Here is a 16298-nt window from a genome sequence, read left to right as displayed (position 1 = left end):
GCCCTACCAACTGAGCCAGCCAGACGCCCCAACTCTGCACTTTTTTTTTAAGATTTTATTTATTTATTTGACCGCCAGAGATCACAAGAAGGCAGAGAGGCAGAGAGAGAGAGAGAGGGGAAGCAGGATCCCCGCTGAGCAGAGAGCCCCATGCAGGGCTCGATCCCAGGACCCTGAGATCATGACCTGAGCCGAAGGCAGAGGCTTAAACCACTGAGCCACCCAGGCTCCCCAACTCCGCACTTTCTGCTTAATTTTGCTGTGATATAAAACTGCTCTAAGACAGTTAAAAAAGGAAATATGCTGAAATTAAAAATCTATATTCACACACAGAAAAACAATGACACAGCACTAAAGACAATAAAGTAGTCCACATTCACTAAATAAAGAAGGCAAGGACTCCCACAGACCCCCACGGCCACATCTGTCCTCCGGCCCTGGTGCCAACATCCTCTGCTTCACCACTTCTTAATCTAGACGATTCCATGCAGCTGAAGCCAGTGTGTCGCGTGAGCACCAGACCCCGCTCCTTTGGAGGCCACTGAAGGACACCTCTCTGCAAGGCCTCCTCTCTCTGGTTACATCTGCATCTGCTCTTTTGCTAGGCTATTCTTTTTTTTTTTTTTTTTTTTTTTTTTAAGATTTATTTATTTATCAGAAAGAGCGAGCACAGGCAGACAGAGAGGCAGGCAGAGGCAGAGGGAGAAGCAGGCTCCCTGCTGAGCAAGGAGCCCGAAGTGGGACTCGATCCCAGGACACTGGGATCATGACCTGAGCCGAAGGCAACCGCTTAACCAACCGAGCCACCCAGGCGTCCCTGCTAGGCTATTCTTAACAGTAAACAGAAATCCCCGCTTCTCCAGCCCTAGAGAAAAGAAAGACCCCTCATTCCACGTCTTCATCAGGCTGTCACCTCACGTGTTTGCTCCCATCTGCCTTTGCTAATAGCAAGTCCCCTCCTCTAACTCTTTCTCAAACTCACCCCACACTGGTTTCCAGGGTACGCCGCTGCCCCCACCTCCCCAGCAACCCTCAGTGTGGGTATAAACCATGACTGTGTCGGACAGTCACTCCCATGGTCAGCTGTCGTACGGCACAGAAATTTCGGGAAAGGGAGGTTATTCTTGGTTGGCCTCATCTCATCAGTGAGCCCTTAAGAACCAGGGCTCTCCCTGGCAAGAGAGAGTCAAAGTGGGAGAAGGACTGTACACAAGGGGGGGGAGGTTCCCTGTTGCTGCACTGAAGACAGCCAGGACACACGACAAGGCACAGCAGAAGCAGCTAGGGACTGGAAGCAGCCCCAGCTGACGGCCATCGAGGAACCAAAGACCATGGGAAACCAAGCACTGCCAATGATCTGACTGAGCCAGGAAGGTGACAGCTCCTTGCTCTCCGCTGCTCAACTCCTGGGTTCCATCCTTGTGAGACCCCCAGAGAGAACGTGGCCATGTGACCAGGGGCCACTGACGTTTTCATCTGCTATCTGGTTACTTTTCACTTGCTGTGCGGCAAGCTAGTAGAAGACTAGCACGCCTCCTCTGCCCCATGTTCTGCCGTTCTTCCCCTCGTGCTTGGTCAAAGGCAGCTCTTGACGACCTGCAGGCCTGCATAGGACCTGGTCCCACCGACCTCATCTCCACCCCTGTCATGGCTCACTCTGTCCCCCCGCTTCCGTCCTCTTCTCTAGTCAACAGGCCTACCCGGGCCCTTCCTGGCCTGTCTCAGCTTCGCCAGCAGTCTGCGGGGTCAACTTCCCTGCCTCCTCCGTCTCTGCTGAAGTGTCTCCCACTCGTGCACCAGGCAGGCCCTGCTTCCGTGGGCCCCGCCTGACCAGTGTGTTTTAGAGCACGCCCTGGCCAGTCTCTCCTCCTACCCCCGCTGCCTTGTTCTCCCCATGGCAACACCCATCACCATCAACATCTGTGCTCCCCATACTTACTTCGGGTATTATCCTCTCCTCTCACTAGAACAGAAGCTCCTCAGGGACAAGGGTCTTTGTCTTGTCCACAGCCGAATCCCAAGAACCTAGCACGGTGCCTTGGCAAAAGGCAGATGCTTGGTAAGTATTTTTTTTTAATGTTATTTATTTCTTTATTTGTGAAAGAGAGGGAGCAAGCACACAAGCAGGGGAACAGCGGATGGAGAGGGAAAAGCAGGCTCCCCATGGAGCAAAGAGCTGGATGTGGGGCTCGATCACAGGACCCTGGGATCATGACTTGAGCAGAAGGCAGCAGAAGTCTTGCTTAACAACTGAGCCCCCCAGGCGCCCCTCGGCAAATGTTTCTTAAAAAAAAAATAGGTCTGATGAGAAACATGGTGAAGGGCAGAGCACAGTGCACAGCACCCCCCCCAGGCCTGCAGGGAATCATGCCGGGGCCCACCATCACCAGGAAGCAAAGCTCGGGCAGGCAGCACGCCCTTAGCTCGGCTGCTCAGAGTGAGCTCCTGGGACGGACTCCTCATGGACACCAGCCGCCTGTGGCTGCTGCACCATCCGCGCGCCGCTCTCCCCATCCCCGCCCCGGAAGAACCCCTGGAAATGAAGGTCAGGTGGAGTCAGGGCGTCAAGGACCTGGGAGGGGCTGTAACAAGGGCCACTGGCAGCTCAACGGGGTCAGCCTGTGCTCGGAAAAGGCAGGCATTCCATAGCACTGGGGTCGAGCTGCTGAAAAGCCACCACCTGGCACGAGAAGTCCTAGAGGGCCTGAAAGCCCAGGAGTGGGGTCATCCAAACAGGGCCAGGGAAAACTCTCCTCGCACAAAGGACAGTACTCAGAATCGTCGAGACACCGCATGGATGTGTACTTAATACAATAGCGGCTGCCCTCCTGGCGTCCTTGCCAAAATCTTCTCTGCTTCTCCTGCTCCTGGCTGCCCTGGCCTGTCACTGATTCTGCTCTGCACCCCCTCCCCACAGCCAGCCCAGGAAGGCCTCAGGACTCAGTGAGCGAGGACAGCCTTCCCAACCTGCTCACACACCATGCCCTCTTCGCACCAAGACGCTTCTGTGCCCCGAGGGGGTGCCGCAGAGCGGACCCCCTGACCTGCGAGCAGTGCCCCCGTTGGCCCCAGCCACACACTTGCAGACCCTGCCCAGCCCGAGCACAGCGCATCTCCTCTTGCTCTCCCAGCAACCCCCCAGAGCTGATCATGGCACGCATGTCCCCAAAGGCCATGCAGGGCCACCCTGCTGGCTCGGTCCATACAGCAGGTGACTCTGGAGCTCAGGTGCTGAATCTGAGCCCCACCTTGGGCACAGAGATTACTTAAAAGTAAGAATAAATTTTTTAAAAAGAGGTAGTGTGGTGTCTCCGGTAGAAAGAGCAGGGACTGTGGAGTTGGGCATGTGAGCCTGTCGGCTCTCCATCCTGGGCACCTTGGGCCACAGTGCTTTCCCAGAAACACTGGGCTTTCTCCTACTCCTATGACTTCACACATGTTGATCCTTCCACCTGCGGGACACCATGTTGACCTTGTCCATGCGGAAGACACTCAAAGACCTGCCAGCCTCTAAGTCTCCGTATATCTTTCTGGACTTCTACGTCTGTCTAGGAACCGTCCTCACACACCACAGGGCCTCCCTTGCTGCCTGGTGCTTGGAGCCCAGCACCGGGGTCACACGGCTACTTTTTCTTTTCACAGCTCCATAAGGCAGGTGCCCTGAGCCCCTTCTGCAAACAAGGACAGGAAGCCCCCAGAGAGCTGAGTGCCCGCCTTACCCGTGCCCACACAGCAGCAGACAGCTAGGTCCAGGGATCACCCGCCAGGGCTGTTTCCTGGGTATCATGCACGCACACATACACGTGCACCACAAGCGCATGTGCACACGCATCTGGGCAAAAGTCAATTAGTAACGTAGACAGTGTGCCTCCTGCGTGCCTGGTGCTTCATACCCACGTACACCTCCTCCCTTTGACACCCAAACTCGTTCCTGTTCTCCAGATGAGAACCCTAAGTTCGGAGTCCTGTGCCCAGTGCCAGCTGTATCCCTTGCGGGCTACTTAACCACCCCCTGCCACAGTCTCCCCACCTATGAGTAAGAATTACTCACAGGACTTACCTGAATCCATCAGCTTTCAGCACAGGTTATAGAAACCACCTGAAAAAGTTTAAGCAGAAAGGATCTAACAACGCAAGGACTGAGGTGATTTCACACTTCCCGTGAGGGCCTAAGTCTTGGGCTCTACCCTGGGCCCCTAGGCCCTCTGCTGTATCAGAGCCACCCCCCAACCCTCAGAAGTCAGGGTCAGGACCCTCCCACTCCACCCCACCACTGCCACAGTGGCCTGGCACTAGCCAGGGGACAAGCACAGGGCCGACACTGGAGAGCCACACGGCCCTGACACCACCCTACGGGACAATACCGCCTAACTTTCTCCGCCTCCTCCTGCCTCGGTGGGCTCCTCCCGGGAGAAGCTGACAGCACCCAACTCCTATCCAGAACCCCAGCTCTGAGAGACCCCGACGGCACACACAGGAAGGAGAGTGGCCCGCATGAGGCGCAAGCCCGCCTGCAGAGTCCACCTACCCACACACGCTCTCTCCCACGGGACTGAAGATCAAGCAAGGCCGCCATGGCCACGTGCTCCGAGGGGCCCGAAGCAGCCACCACCTGTCACTCCCTGTGCCTCTGAAGTTTCTCTGCCCAGCTCATAAACAAACTCACCTCTCCAAAGAGAAAGTGAGGAGGGGGGGCCTGGGGGGCCCAGTCGGTTAAGCGTCCAACTCTTGGTTTGGGCTCTGGTCATGATCTCAGGATGGTGAGGCCAAGCCCTGTGCGGGGCAGGGAGCCTGCTTCGGAGCTTTGGGTTCTCTCTCTCCCTCTGCCCCTCCTCCCGCCCCTCTCTCCCCCCTTAAAAAAATTAGTTTCTTTAAAAAAAAAGAAAAGGAAAGAAAAAAAGAAAGCAAGGAGCACATTTCCTCCTCAGCACTGTCCAGAGCTCCTTCCAAGCTATCAAACCCCCAAAGCCGAGGAATTGCAGTTGAACGCATTCACACCAAGTCAAAATACCTTAAAGACTTTTCTCAAAAGAACGGTTTCTCCTTTGTCCCTATACAGACCCGTAAAAACAGTGGACTCTTATGTGAATCCCCAACAAAAGCAGACGCAGGCCCACAAAGCCAGCCGCAAGCTGGGGATGCACTCGGCCTGGACTTTGTCCTGAGGCGTCTCTCTGAAGACTCCATGCGCTCCTCACCAGAGCGGCAGTGAACGCCCGCCACCCCGTACACACGGGGGACCACAGACCAGAGGGGAGTTGTTGGGGTCACACAAGCCAAAAATGGCAGAGCCGAGGTTTGAACCTGGGTCGGAGCAGCTCCAGCTCACCCAGCACCCTGCTCACTCTGTCACAGGCCCCCACTGCTGGGGTGAGCCCCATGCAGACTGCGTCCCTAGGGGCTCTCGACCAGGGTGGGGGGAGGTGATTGGGGGGTGGGAGCAGTTCAGAACACAGCCGGGGCACCACATCTCCCAGCCTCTCCCACCCCGGCAGCTCTCCATCCTCCCTCCCCCTGCAAGAACCTCCATCTGCTTCCACTACAGCCCAAGCATGGCTCCTCAGCAAGGACACCCAGTCTCTGCTGAGAGCAGCATACAGAGCTGCCTGAAAAAGCCGTAAGTGGGCAAAGCAGATAATCACCTTCCAGGCCAGGCCCCCAGGCCCGTGGTGAAGATTAACAGCCGGGAAACCCTGCCTTTGCAGAAACAAGCCGTCTCCTGTGGAAAACACGTGTATTACTGGATTCCTCTCGTCTACACAAACACTGTTCAACTACACAGGTGAAACAGAACCCCTTAACACAGGCCCTCTCTCCAAACAAGAGGGGATCCTGCTCCAATTATGTGACATCAGTATATTTCCTTCAGGGAAACAGACACCAACGTCTACACCTGCCAGCGGGGTGGTTCTCACAGGCTGGGTGATCCTGCCCGCCCCTCCCAGCCCTCCCTGCCTGGGACAGAAGGCAGCACCCGGTACGACCCTGTGAAGGGCTCCTGGCATCTTGGGGACATAAGCCAGGGAGGCTGTTAGGACAGCCCCCACCACAAAGATTCAACCACCCCAAAATGTCAACAGTGCAGACATCCTGATTTAACTTTTTCCATCACAACTTTTGATCAAAGTAAGCACCACATTAGGATAAGAACCAGAGAAAGCTTCAGAAAAACTTATTTCCTAGAAGTGGTAACATTTCTGTTAGCATCACAGAGAGCCCCTACTTACTACTTCTCAGGGAGTGTGCTAAAGGCTTACTGATTTGATCTCTAACTTTACAGTTTCATGCCCCCATTTAACAGTTCAGAGGAGAGTAAAATGACTTGCCGAAGGTCACACAGCTACTAAGCAGGAGAGCCAAAGGCTCATAGGCTCACACCCTCATGACTGCACTCATGCCCCCCTACCCTCGCCGCGCCTGCTCTGTCCTCCCCACCAGCCATGAGTCCCTGAAGGCCCAGGACCACCTCTCAGCTCAAGGCGGCATCAGTACCACAGGGCTTCCGACAGTCCAGATGGAGAGCAGGTCAAAGCAACAGAGGGAGCTGGGTCCACAGTGATCAGGCCCAGCCTGCCATCCTGTCCCTTCTCTGCTCCTGTCTCTCCCAGACCACCATCATCAAGCAGTCAGGGCCACCAACCAGTCTGCCCCTTCGGGCCACAAGTTCGTTTCGTGAATGCATCCAACCCCTCCTCTGAGCCCCATTCTCCCAGATGAGCCTTCCACTGCTACCCACACTTCCTCCTACAATTTCCTAGAAATTGACTCAGTGAGGACAAGGAGAACAGAGAAGCACAAAGGTAAAGGAAGTCGCCTGGGTCAAGGGATGAAGCAGAGAAACAGGAGGACTCAGAAGGCTGGGCCAGAAACCCCAGAGTGCAGCTCTAGCCCCAGCCCTGCCCTCTACAAAACTCATACAGGCCTTACTGTGAGCAGGCCCCCCTGTGTGACTCACCTGTAAAACGTGTAGTGGGTTCCAAACACCCTTGCCACAGAACCCTCTTCCCCTCAAAGGAATTTGAGATGGAAAGCTCCTCTAACACCTAAAGACTGTAGGACACAAAAACTCACTAGACTCAGCCCAGGAGATCACAAACTTTGATCCATTTGCCATTAACATTCCACCTGCTTCCCCAAAGTGCTTAATAATGGCTCACAATAATGTCACAGCCATTAAAAGGGTAAACGAGGGGGTGTCTGACCAGCTCAGTCAGTGGAGCACGCAACTGTTGATCCCAGGATCGGGAGTCCCAGCCCCATGTTGGGTGTAGAGATTCCTTAAATAAATAAATAGAATTTAAAAAAAAAATTTTTTTTTAATGTTTTATGAAAGGGCTAAGGAGACAAGAACCAGAGAATAAAACAAAGAGGAGACATTTCATTTCTGCGGCACAAAGCTACAAAAGATTTTCAAGAAACAGAAGCTTTACCATACTATATAATTTCCCTTACGTGCAGACTCTAAAATACAGAACAACACAAGAACAGACTGCGAAATGAAGAGCAATCTGGTGGGGAGGAGGACGGGCCGAATAGGGGAGGGGGATCTAGAGGTACAAACTTCCAGTTATAAACTAAATAAAACAAAAGAACACAGCGCACAACACAGGGAACAGAATGTAGCCGACACCAGGTAACAGCTTTGAATGGTGACAGACGGTACTGAGATCCAGCTCGACGATCACTTAGGAACACGCGTGAAAGTCCAGTCATGCTGTCTTACACCTGAAACCAGCATAACAGCATAGTCCACTACGCGTCAATTAAAAAAGAACAGTAGCCTCAGCAACGATCCAAGTAACTGGCAGTGTTTCCTTCCAAAGGGAGAGAAGGCTCCATCCCGGTGAGACAAGGCAGCGGCCAGAGCCAGGCGCAGCCATGACGGTCACACACGTGGACCCACTTCATTCCCGTGACTGCCACACGAAGTAGGTCTCAGAAGCGGACCTTTTGCTCAACAACATAATGGGCACCTTGGGCAGGGCACTTACTCAATGCGATCTGAGAGGTGAGAGAGCCAACTCAGACAGGTGAAGTGACCTGTTCAAGGTCACACAGCAAGGACACAGGTGCAGGTGTGTTCAGTCCAAAGCTCAGCTCTTTCCTCTAGGCTGCTTCCCAGCCACCCCCACTCTGAACCACGTTTCCAAATTTGCCAAGAACCCCCACATGGTCTCCCCAGCCCTTCCCCTGAGATTCGGATTCTGGAGTTCTGGGATGGATCCTGAGGACCCCACGTGTCCCAGGCACCCAGGTGGGATCTACAGACCTAGAATGCTGAAAACACTGACCTGAGTAAAGAGAACAGCTCGGCCATGCTAGTCAGAACCACAACCACAGATTCTGGGGCGATGGCCGCAGAAGGGACGGTGACTGTTGCCCCCAGAGCTCCTGGGCGCCTCCCACTGAAGGCGGTCCTGGGTTACAGAGCTCCAGGACCACAGAGGCCTCACACCTGACTGTCAGCACATTGAAGAGAAGAGATCCCCCATGAACCACAGCCTGCACTGGACATCTTTTCACTCAAAACTGGTCTCAGGCTCACTCAGGACGATGCCCACATTCAGACGGTGAAGCAGCTGGGGCTGCGGTGAGTTATGCTTCAAGCCCACAGCCACAGATGTCTCCAGTGGATGCCCACCAGCACAGCACACCACCTCTAATGGACAACCAGGTGCATCTGGCTGGCTCGGTCAGTCAAGCATCTGACTCTTGATTTCAGCTCAGGGTTGCAGGATCAAGCCCCAGGTCGGGCTCCACACTCAACAGGGAGTCTGCTGGAGATTCTCCTCGTCCCTTTGCCCCTTTCCTCACTTGAGCTCTCTCTCTCCCAAATAAATAAATAAATCTTTAAAAAGGAAAAAGGAGACACCCAGTACCACAAAGTGTCCTCCCTGGGCTTTGCTACAGTACACACATGCGGGGGGCAGCTGCGCTGATCACAGCAATGGGTCCCCCAACAGGCAGTTAGGGACAGGTCACCACTTCCCTGCACAGCGACTCACACGCCCCCCCCGCCCCCGTGCCCTTCCCCACAGCATGGCACAGCCCAGAGGCCCCCGGCTATTTATACGACTGATGTGTCCCCTGCCCATGCACCCGACCCAAAGTCAGTTCCTGTAACACTTCGATGCACACACCCCTCCCACAGTCCCTTACTAAGAGCTGGGGACACACACACTTGTTGAATGAAAGCACAAGAGGATAGGTAAGAAGCAGGCCCCGTGGGAGCTGTGCACCCCGGGGCTAAAGGTGAGACACAGGGGCCCCACAGGCCCTGGTTTGGCAACCGAGTGGCCTGGTGCCAGCCTGGGGGGAAAGCAGAAGCCGCAGGGCAGGGCCAGCGTCAGAACACGGGCCCGGCACACAGCCCTGTGGGGGCACGTGGCCAGGGCTGCCTGGCAACACCAGAACTATGTTAGGCCGGCAGGGTCCAAGGGGGGGATGTTGGTTCCTAACCCTGAGCTTAACCCCGAGCGTAAAGGGCCCTTCAGAGGACAAGGCTGACAGAGTAAGGCTGCCAATCTGTTAGCACTGGCCACTTATGGGTCACCCTATGCCACAGCCACTCAGAAGCCGGGAAATGACAACAAAGTGTGCGAGGGAGCCAGGGAAGGACACAGAGGTGACGGCGAGCAGTGAGGGCTCAGACAGTAGGGTCACCTCCAAACCAGTCCTACCCACCACTGCACCTGGTTCCAGGCTCTGGGCAGAAATCACGGTCACCTGTAGGACTTGGGGCCTGCTTGGCAAGACAGGAAGCACACAGCACATTTCAGACGAGAACAGAGCAGCCGGTTCAGCGAACCCAACTCTCGTGGAGACAAAATGGTGTTACCTGGTAAAGAAGCTGCTAAGTGGTCCCAAAATTTTCAGTTTACTCCCATCCTCGGTTCCATCCGCACAGTCCTGCTGGCGCAGCTCACGGGTTTCCTTGACAGAGCTCAAGGTGACATCCGTGAACTGCGGGTCATCGTCGCTCTCCAGGGTCACGATGGCACTGGAGCTGCTCGTGACCACGAGGTCCAAAATGTCCTCGTTGCTGACGGACAGCGTGGTTGATAGCTCCGTGCCAAGACTGGACACGCTGCACACGGACACATCATCACTGCGGCTCAGGGCTTTGGAGGTGGGGCTGTAGAGCTTCACTGAGTCATAGCCCGTCCTGGGGAATGTGGACGACTTCCGCACGCTCTGCTCCCACTCGGCACCTCCAGTAGCCGGGGGCGTGTAGGATGGCAGTGGGCAAGCACTCTGGCAAGCTCGCTCAGGGACGATCTCCGGCTCCGACGGCTTCCTCTTCACGTGGACCGCGCTGCAGGGGACGGGTTCCGGGTTACTGATCTCGAGGGTGGGAATGCCGGAGTCCACAGACTTGAGGCTGTGCCGATCGTCTACAGGACCAAGCTTCAGCCTGGGCCCATACTCTGGCAACGAGAGGGATCGGGGGGCCTTGAGAGTCAAGTGCTGCAAATTCTGAATGTGGTTTCCCGGCCGACCACCCAGAACGCCCATCAAGGCTATGCCATTTGTAGAGGTGGACAGGTTTCCATCAGTCATCTTGGTCCGAGGAGGAACTAGAAAAAAACACAAAGATGGAAATTAAGACAGTAGCTATAAAAGCCTAAGACACACTCCTCTGCCATAGAGCTTGAAAGTTCTGATGCCCTTTTTAGGGACAAATCCTTGAAAAAAGTCCTACATAGCCAAGTTTTAATGCAGAACCAGAAGCTACAGTTCTAGCATGTATCACCACGATATGAAATATAATCTTCTAAAAAATAAAAAACAATGGGACAATAACCCCAACAAAGGCTACAGGTAGGGTAAAACAGTACTTCAACAATCACCTTGCTCTTCATCACCAGCACCCCACCAGTCACGTGTCTGACTCCCTGGGCTGGTACAGCGGGTGTGAGGACAGGCCCAGGCAGAGAAAGGGTTATTTGCTTTTCATAGTTTTTGAAAAATGATAAACAGAAGGGGCGCCACGGTGGCTCAGTGGGTGGAGCGGCCCCTCTTGATCTGAGCTCGGGTCTTGAGTTCACGGTGGTGAGTTTGAGTCCCACACTGGGCTCTGCACTGGGCGTGGAGCCTACATAAAAAATAAAAAAAAATAACAGAACACCTGGGGCGCCTGGGTGGCTCAGTGGGTGGAGCCTCTGCCTTCAACTCAGGTCATGGTCTCCGAGTCCTGGGATCGAGCCCCGAATTGGGCTCTCTGCTCAGGGGGGGAGCCTGCTTCCCCATCTCTCTCTGCCTGCCTCTCTGCCTACTTGTGATCTCTCTCTCTCTGTCAAATAAATAAATAAAATCTTAAAAATAAATAAATAAATAAATAAATAATAGAACACCTCTGTCAAAAGTACGTGAATTCATAACCCACATGTAAGTCAAGTGCTACCTGTTCCAAGACAGCATTAAAACCCAGGTGTCCTCATCAAGACAGGAAGCAAGATACATTGTGTATGCCACATGCTGTGAGATGGCCCCAACCACATCCAAGTCAGCCATGGCCCTCCACATATCCACAAGGCCGGGCATATTACCCCCATTACCGTGGAGGAAACCAAGGAAACCTCAGTGAGGTCAAGAAATAGCTCCAAGATCATAGCGTTATTTAGCAGCACAGCCAGGATGTATGGGACTGACCCCAAAAACAGGCCATCCCCGGTGGATGAATAGCTTAGTGTGGAGTCATAAAAACCCAGGTAGAAGGCTGCCTCAGGAAGGCAGATAATAAAGGAAAAACAATGGGTCACCTGGGTGGCTCAGTCAGTTAAGCATCTGCCTTGGGCTCAGGTCATGAACCCGGGGTCCTGGGATCCAGCCCTGCGTCAGGCTCCCTGCTCAATAGGGAGTCTGCTTCTCCCTCTGCCTGCTGCTCCCTACTCTCTCCAAATAAGTAAATAAATAAATAAAATTTAAAAAGGAAAAATAAAGACCATAAACCTACAATAAAGACTTGAGTGACAAGAGTCAAAGCTGTCAGAGACACACACACACACACACACACCTGCCTACGGTTCTCTGGCCTAAGAAACGGGTGGACTTGATGGCGCAGGAGGCACACAGCCTGGGACAGCACAGCCCCCATTAGACAGAGAACCCTGGAGTAGGTTAAACCACCTTCCACTGTCCTTCAAAACATCAAAACTAGAGAAATCTGGTGGGGTTATTGAAATCTGCTCCACGGGGACGCCTGGGTGGCTCAGTCTGATAGGGAGCAGCCCTGAGCCGAAGCTCAGGTCATGATCTCAGGTCCTGGGATTGAATCCTGCATCGGGCTCTCTGCTCAGCGGGGAGCCTGCTTCTCCCTCTGCCTGCCGCTCCCCTGCTTGTGCTCTCTCGATGACAAATAAATAAATAATCTTAAAAAAGAAAAAAGAAATCTGATCCACAGTGTAGAACAACATAAAGAATGGTACTTTGGGTTGTTTTTTGGTTTTTTGTTTTTTAAGTAAGCTCCACACCCAGCATGGACACTAGTGCAGGGCTTGATCTCACGACCCTGAGATCATGACCGAGCTGAAGGCAGACACTTAATCGACTAAGCCATCAGTCGCCCCACTTTCTTGGGTTTTAATGGGACTTTTCCTGGGCTCTAATCCCCACTGTACTGACTGCCCAGGGAGAATTAAGTCCACTACCATGAGAAAAGCATCTAAAGGCAGAGGGCCCAGCCAGCGCTCTGCTGGTGGCCGCCATCATCAAAGAGTCAGTGGGGAAAGGTTCTGAAGCACAGTGAGAACAATGATAGCCACTCCTTTTCGGGTGTCACTGAGCCTTCCCGCTCCCCTTCAGGAAGCCTGGCCCTTCTCCAGTCAACACAGCAAAAGCAAATTCATTAGAAGAACCAGGGAGGGGGTCATTTCCCTCCCTCCCAGAATTCGAAGCAACCAGCCTGACAGTGCAGCACTGAAGAAAAAATAAAAATATGAAGGAATGTGGGGCGCCTGGGTGGCTCAGTCTGTTAAGCATCTTCCTTCGGCTCAGGTCATCATCTCAGGATCCTGGGATCGAGCCCCACATCAGGCTCCCTGCTCAGCAGGGAGTCTGATTCTCCCTCTCCCTCTGCCCCTCCCCCTGGTTCATTCTCTCTCTCTGTCTCTCAAATAAATAAAATCTTTAAAATAAAAAATTAAAAAAAATATGAAGGAATGAATCAAAATGCAGAATTCAGAAACAGAACTCAATATAAAATCTTGAAATATGACCCGGTGAGTGAGGAAGGGTTATTAAACCACGATGTTGCACTGATCAATTATCGATTTTTTTCTTACAAGGTAGAACTACACTGCACTACACCAAAACAAAAACACAAAATGAGGATTAAATACAGAAACAAAATTATAAATGTATTCCATCAAGTGCTTCTCTAACCTAGTGAGCAAAACCTCAGTCCATCCTCTGGAAGACTCTGGGCACCACCTCAGCACACATGAACACATTTTCAGGCCACAGTTCCCACTGCCCTCGGTTTCCTGGGCTGCAGCCACCACCCCGAGTCCCCAGGCCTGGGCTCCTCCAGCCAAAGCCGCTGCCAATATTGGGGCCCCTGCCCTAGGAAATCCCTGAACCCAGCCATGCAGTGGAACAACAGGAGTCCCAACAGGGAGACACAGGGAGATTCAAATGCACATACACTTGAGACTTTGACTTTTTTTTTTTAAGGTTTTATTTATTTATTTGACAGACAGAGATCACAAGCAGGCAGAGGCAGACAGAGAGAGAGGGGGGAAAGCAGGCTCCCCGCTGAGCAGAGAGCCCAATCTGGGGATCCATCCCAGGACCCTGAGATCATGACCCGAGCCAAAGGCAGAAGCGTAAACCACTGAGCCACCCAGGCGCCCCAAGACTTCGACATTTTTTTAATTAAGAGGAAAATACAGCAAGAAACATTTCTAGCACACAGTGAAGAGCTAATCTCTTGCAATGTTGAGAGTGATTAGAATCATCAAAAAGCCATCAATAGTCTGACAGGTCAAACTGGCAAAAAGCCAGAAGCACCGGAGGAAACCCTCACCACACACGGCGATGGAACCTGGGTGCCTGGACTGGCTGACATTCTGGCTCCGCCGCTTACCACAGGGAGAAAGTGTAACCTTCCTGGGCCTCAGCTTCCCCCCCGGCTGGCAGGAAAGTGGGCGATACAGGGATACAGACAACGAGAGGGCTCGGTGGGGGCACCTGCTCTCCCCCGTCCAACCACAGTCTAGGCCCAGTAGACAGGAATTCCCTCCCCCGCCGTCGTGCGAGGAGCTGCAGGACCTGCACAGGTGCCTGCAGACAGCAATTCTGAGACGAGAAGTCACGGGACACAAAAAGTGTGCCGAGTGGATGCAGGGACCCCTTCCCAGAACCGCCACCCCAAGAGCACGAGGGCACCAAACCTGGGGTGACAGGGTCCAAAGCCGCCTGGCCGTGGCCTCCTCTGCACCCCTCTCTCCTCTCTGCTGGGGCCCTGGCCTGCAGAACAAGGGCGTCTTCCAGGGAGAAGATGAATGACCTTTGGCACCTCCCTCGGTCCAAGTCCAAGTGAAGTTCCTTAAACCCCACAAACAAGGCTGGCGGCCTGCAGGGACATAAGCTTAAAGCAAACATGTCCTGCTGCTTGCAGCAGACTCACAAACCAAACCCCACAAGGGCCCAGGCCGCCTGTCCTCAAACCCCTCCGCCTGGGGCCACCAGTCCTAGGAAACCAGAAGCCCCTGGCCAGAGCACCTGCCTTCCGAGCGTGCCCCAAAGGGGGGCTGCACGCACAAAGCACTCGCTTCTCGGAGAGGCTGCAGGGTGGCTGTTGGACGCCTGCCAAGAGGCCAGCTGCAGATGGCCTGCCTCCAAGTCACACATTTTCTAAAGACAGGATCAGCCTAAATTCCCTGAGCTGGCACAGAGCCCTCCCACCCTGGCCTTGACAGCCTCAGCAGCCTCATGTGGTCACCCTTGCCTCTCTCAAAACCCCATGGTCAGGGCCACCAGCATCCCTGGGGATGTGGCAGCAGGTGCCACAAAAAGACACAGCACATTCCCAAGGCCACCTCCCCTGAGAAGCTTTCCCCTGCTCCCCCAGGAGGCTGCAGGTCCTCCCTTCTCTGAGGCTCCTTTTGGCCACACCTGAGACAACTGTCTATCCCGCTGCTCCCCTGGCACTCTGCTGCTCCCCGTCCACTGCTCCCCTTGGCCCTCCACTGCTCCCCTTGGCCCTCCGCTGCTCCCCTGGCCCTCTGAGGGTTTCTAAGCCCAGGCAGGCATGGAGCTAACAGGTTCCAGATACCACTGTCTGGCCAAATGCCTTGCATGGATTAAGGATTCAAAAATCTACTTGCTGAGTTAATTATTACTAACAACTAGGTTCTAAGAGGGCAGGTTTCCGGGACAGTCCGTCCAAGAAACATCTATGGCGAATGGGTTCTGCTTCAAGAACAAGGTGAGCCCTGAACCCAAGGAGATGAGAAAGAAATGCACCCCCCCCAATCAAGTTCCCGGCAGCAAGCCAGGCATGACCATCCCATGCCCCGTTGGCTGCCCACCACTCTGGGAGGAACGGTCAAAGTGAGAGAATTCTTCCCTCTACACCGGCTTCCCGAAGCCTGGGACAATCCCCTCCAGCAGTGGCCACGGCAGACCCCGCAGGCCCTCCATCTCCTCCAGACCCAGGTGGCCAGCCATGGGATACAAGTTTAAGGATGACTAGCCGTCACCTCCCAGACAAAGGAAAAACCCATAAGACGTCAAGTACAGATCAGAGGAAGGCTTTCTCCCTCCAGGCAGCAAGAAGAATCTGCATCCTATTTACCGCCCCAAGAGACAGCGCACCTCTCACCCCGCCCGCCAGACCTGCACCTCTCACCCCGCCCGGGCTAGGCCTTCCAGACAAGTCCGAAAGCCCATGGCAGCTCTGCCAGTGACTCTGAATGAGACTTTGGAAAACAAGTCCGTCCTGAACAACAGTTTAATTTGCTTTTCTTTAAAAAGCAGTGACAAGGTCTTGACCATGCCTTCGTAAACAAACGGTTTATGAGGCCAAACCCAAATGACTGAGTTATGTCCCCAGCTGGCACACCTCTACTTTCGGGCAGCTTCGGGGAGAAAGGGTGCTGCCCATCCATGCAGACATCCTCTGGTGCTCACCTGCCTGCAGCTGCTTCCTGCCTATGGCACTCCCCGGCGCCCTCCCCATCTGGGGTCCTCACTGGCTGCTGCTGGGGGCCGCTTCCTCACACCCCCACCAGCACCACTGACACCGTGCCTCTCCCCGAGCCTCCACAGAGGACGCGCCTGCCTTTGCTGCCAAG

At 54.1% G+C, this 16298-nt stretch overlaps 1 protein-coding gene across 5 annotated transcripts in view; it reads right to left on the bottom strand.

Moving 5' to 3' along the window:
* The window catches only part of LOC111149332 (TBC1 domain family member 14), a 102591-nt gene that overhangs the window by 80580 nt on the left and 5713 nt on the right, over positions 1-16298 (bottom strand). For all 5 annotated transcript variants that reach the window (XR_002640757.1, XM_022506328.1, XM_022506327.1 and 2 more), the window contains exon 2: positions 9839-10577. Coding sequence is in view for 4 of the 5 variants with exons in the window: in XM_022506328.1 (XP_022362036.1) it covers positions 9839-10560 (722 nt within the window). In the remaining variant the exon portion in view is untranslated. The remainder of the gene's footprint in view (positions 1-9838; positions 10578-16298) is intronic.

This window comes from Enhydra lutris, unplaced genomic scaffold (genome assembly GCF_002288905.1).
Source record: "Enhydra lutris kenyoni isolate GAN:26980312 unplaced genomic scaffold, ASM228890v2 scaffoldscaffold21, whole genome shotgun sequence".
Lineage (NCBI taxonomy): Eukaryota > Metazoa > Chordata > Mammalia > Carnivora > Mustelidae > Enhydra > Enhydra lutris.
The sequence above is the reverse complement of the archived record's forward strand: the minus strand, read 5'-3'. Positions and strand labels throughout refer to the sequence as shown.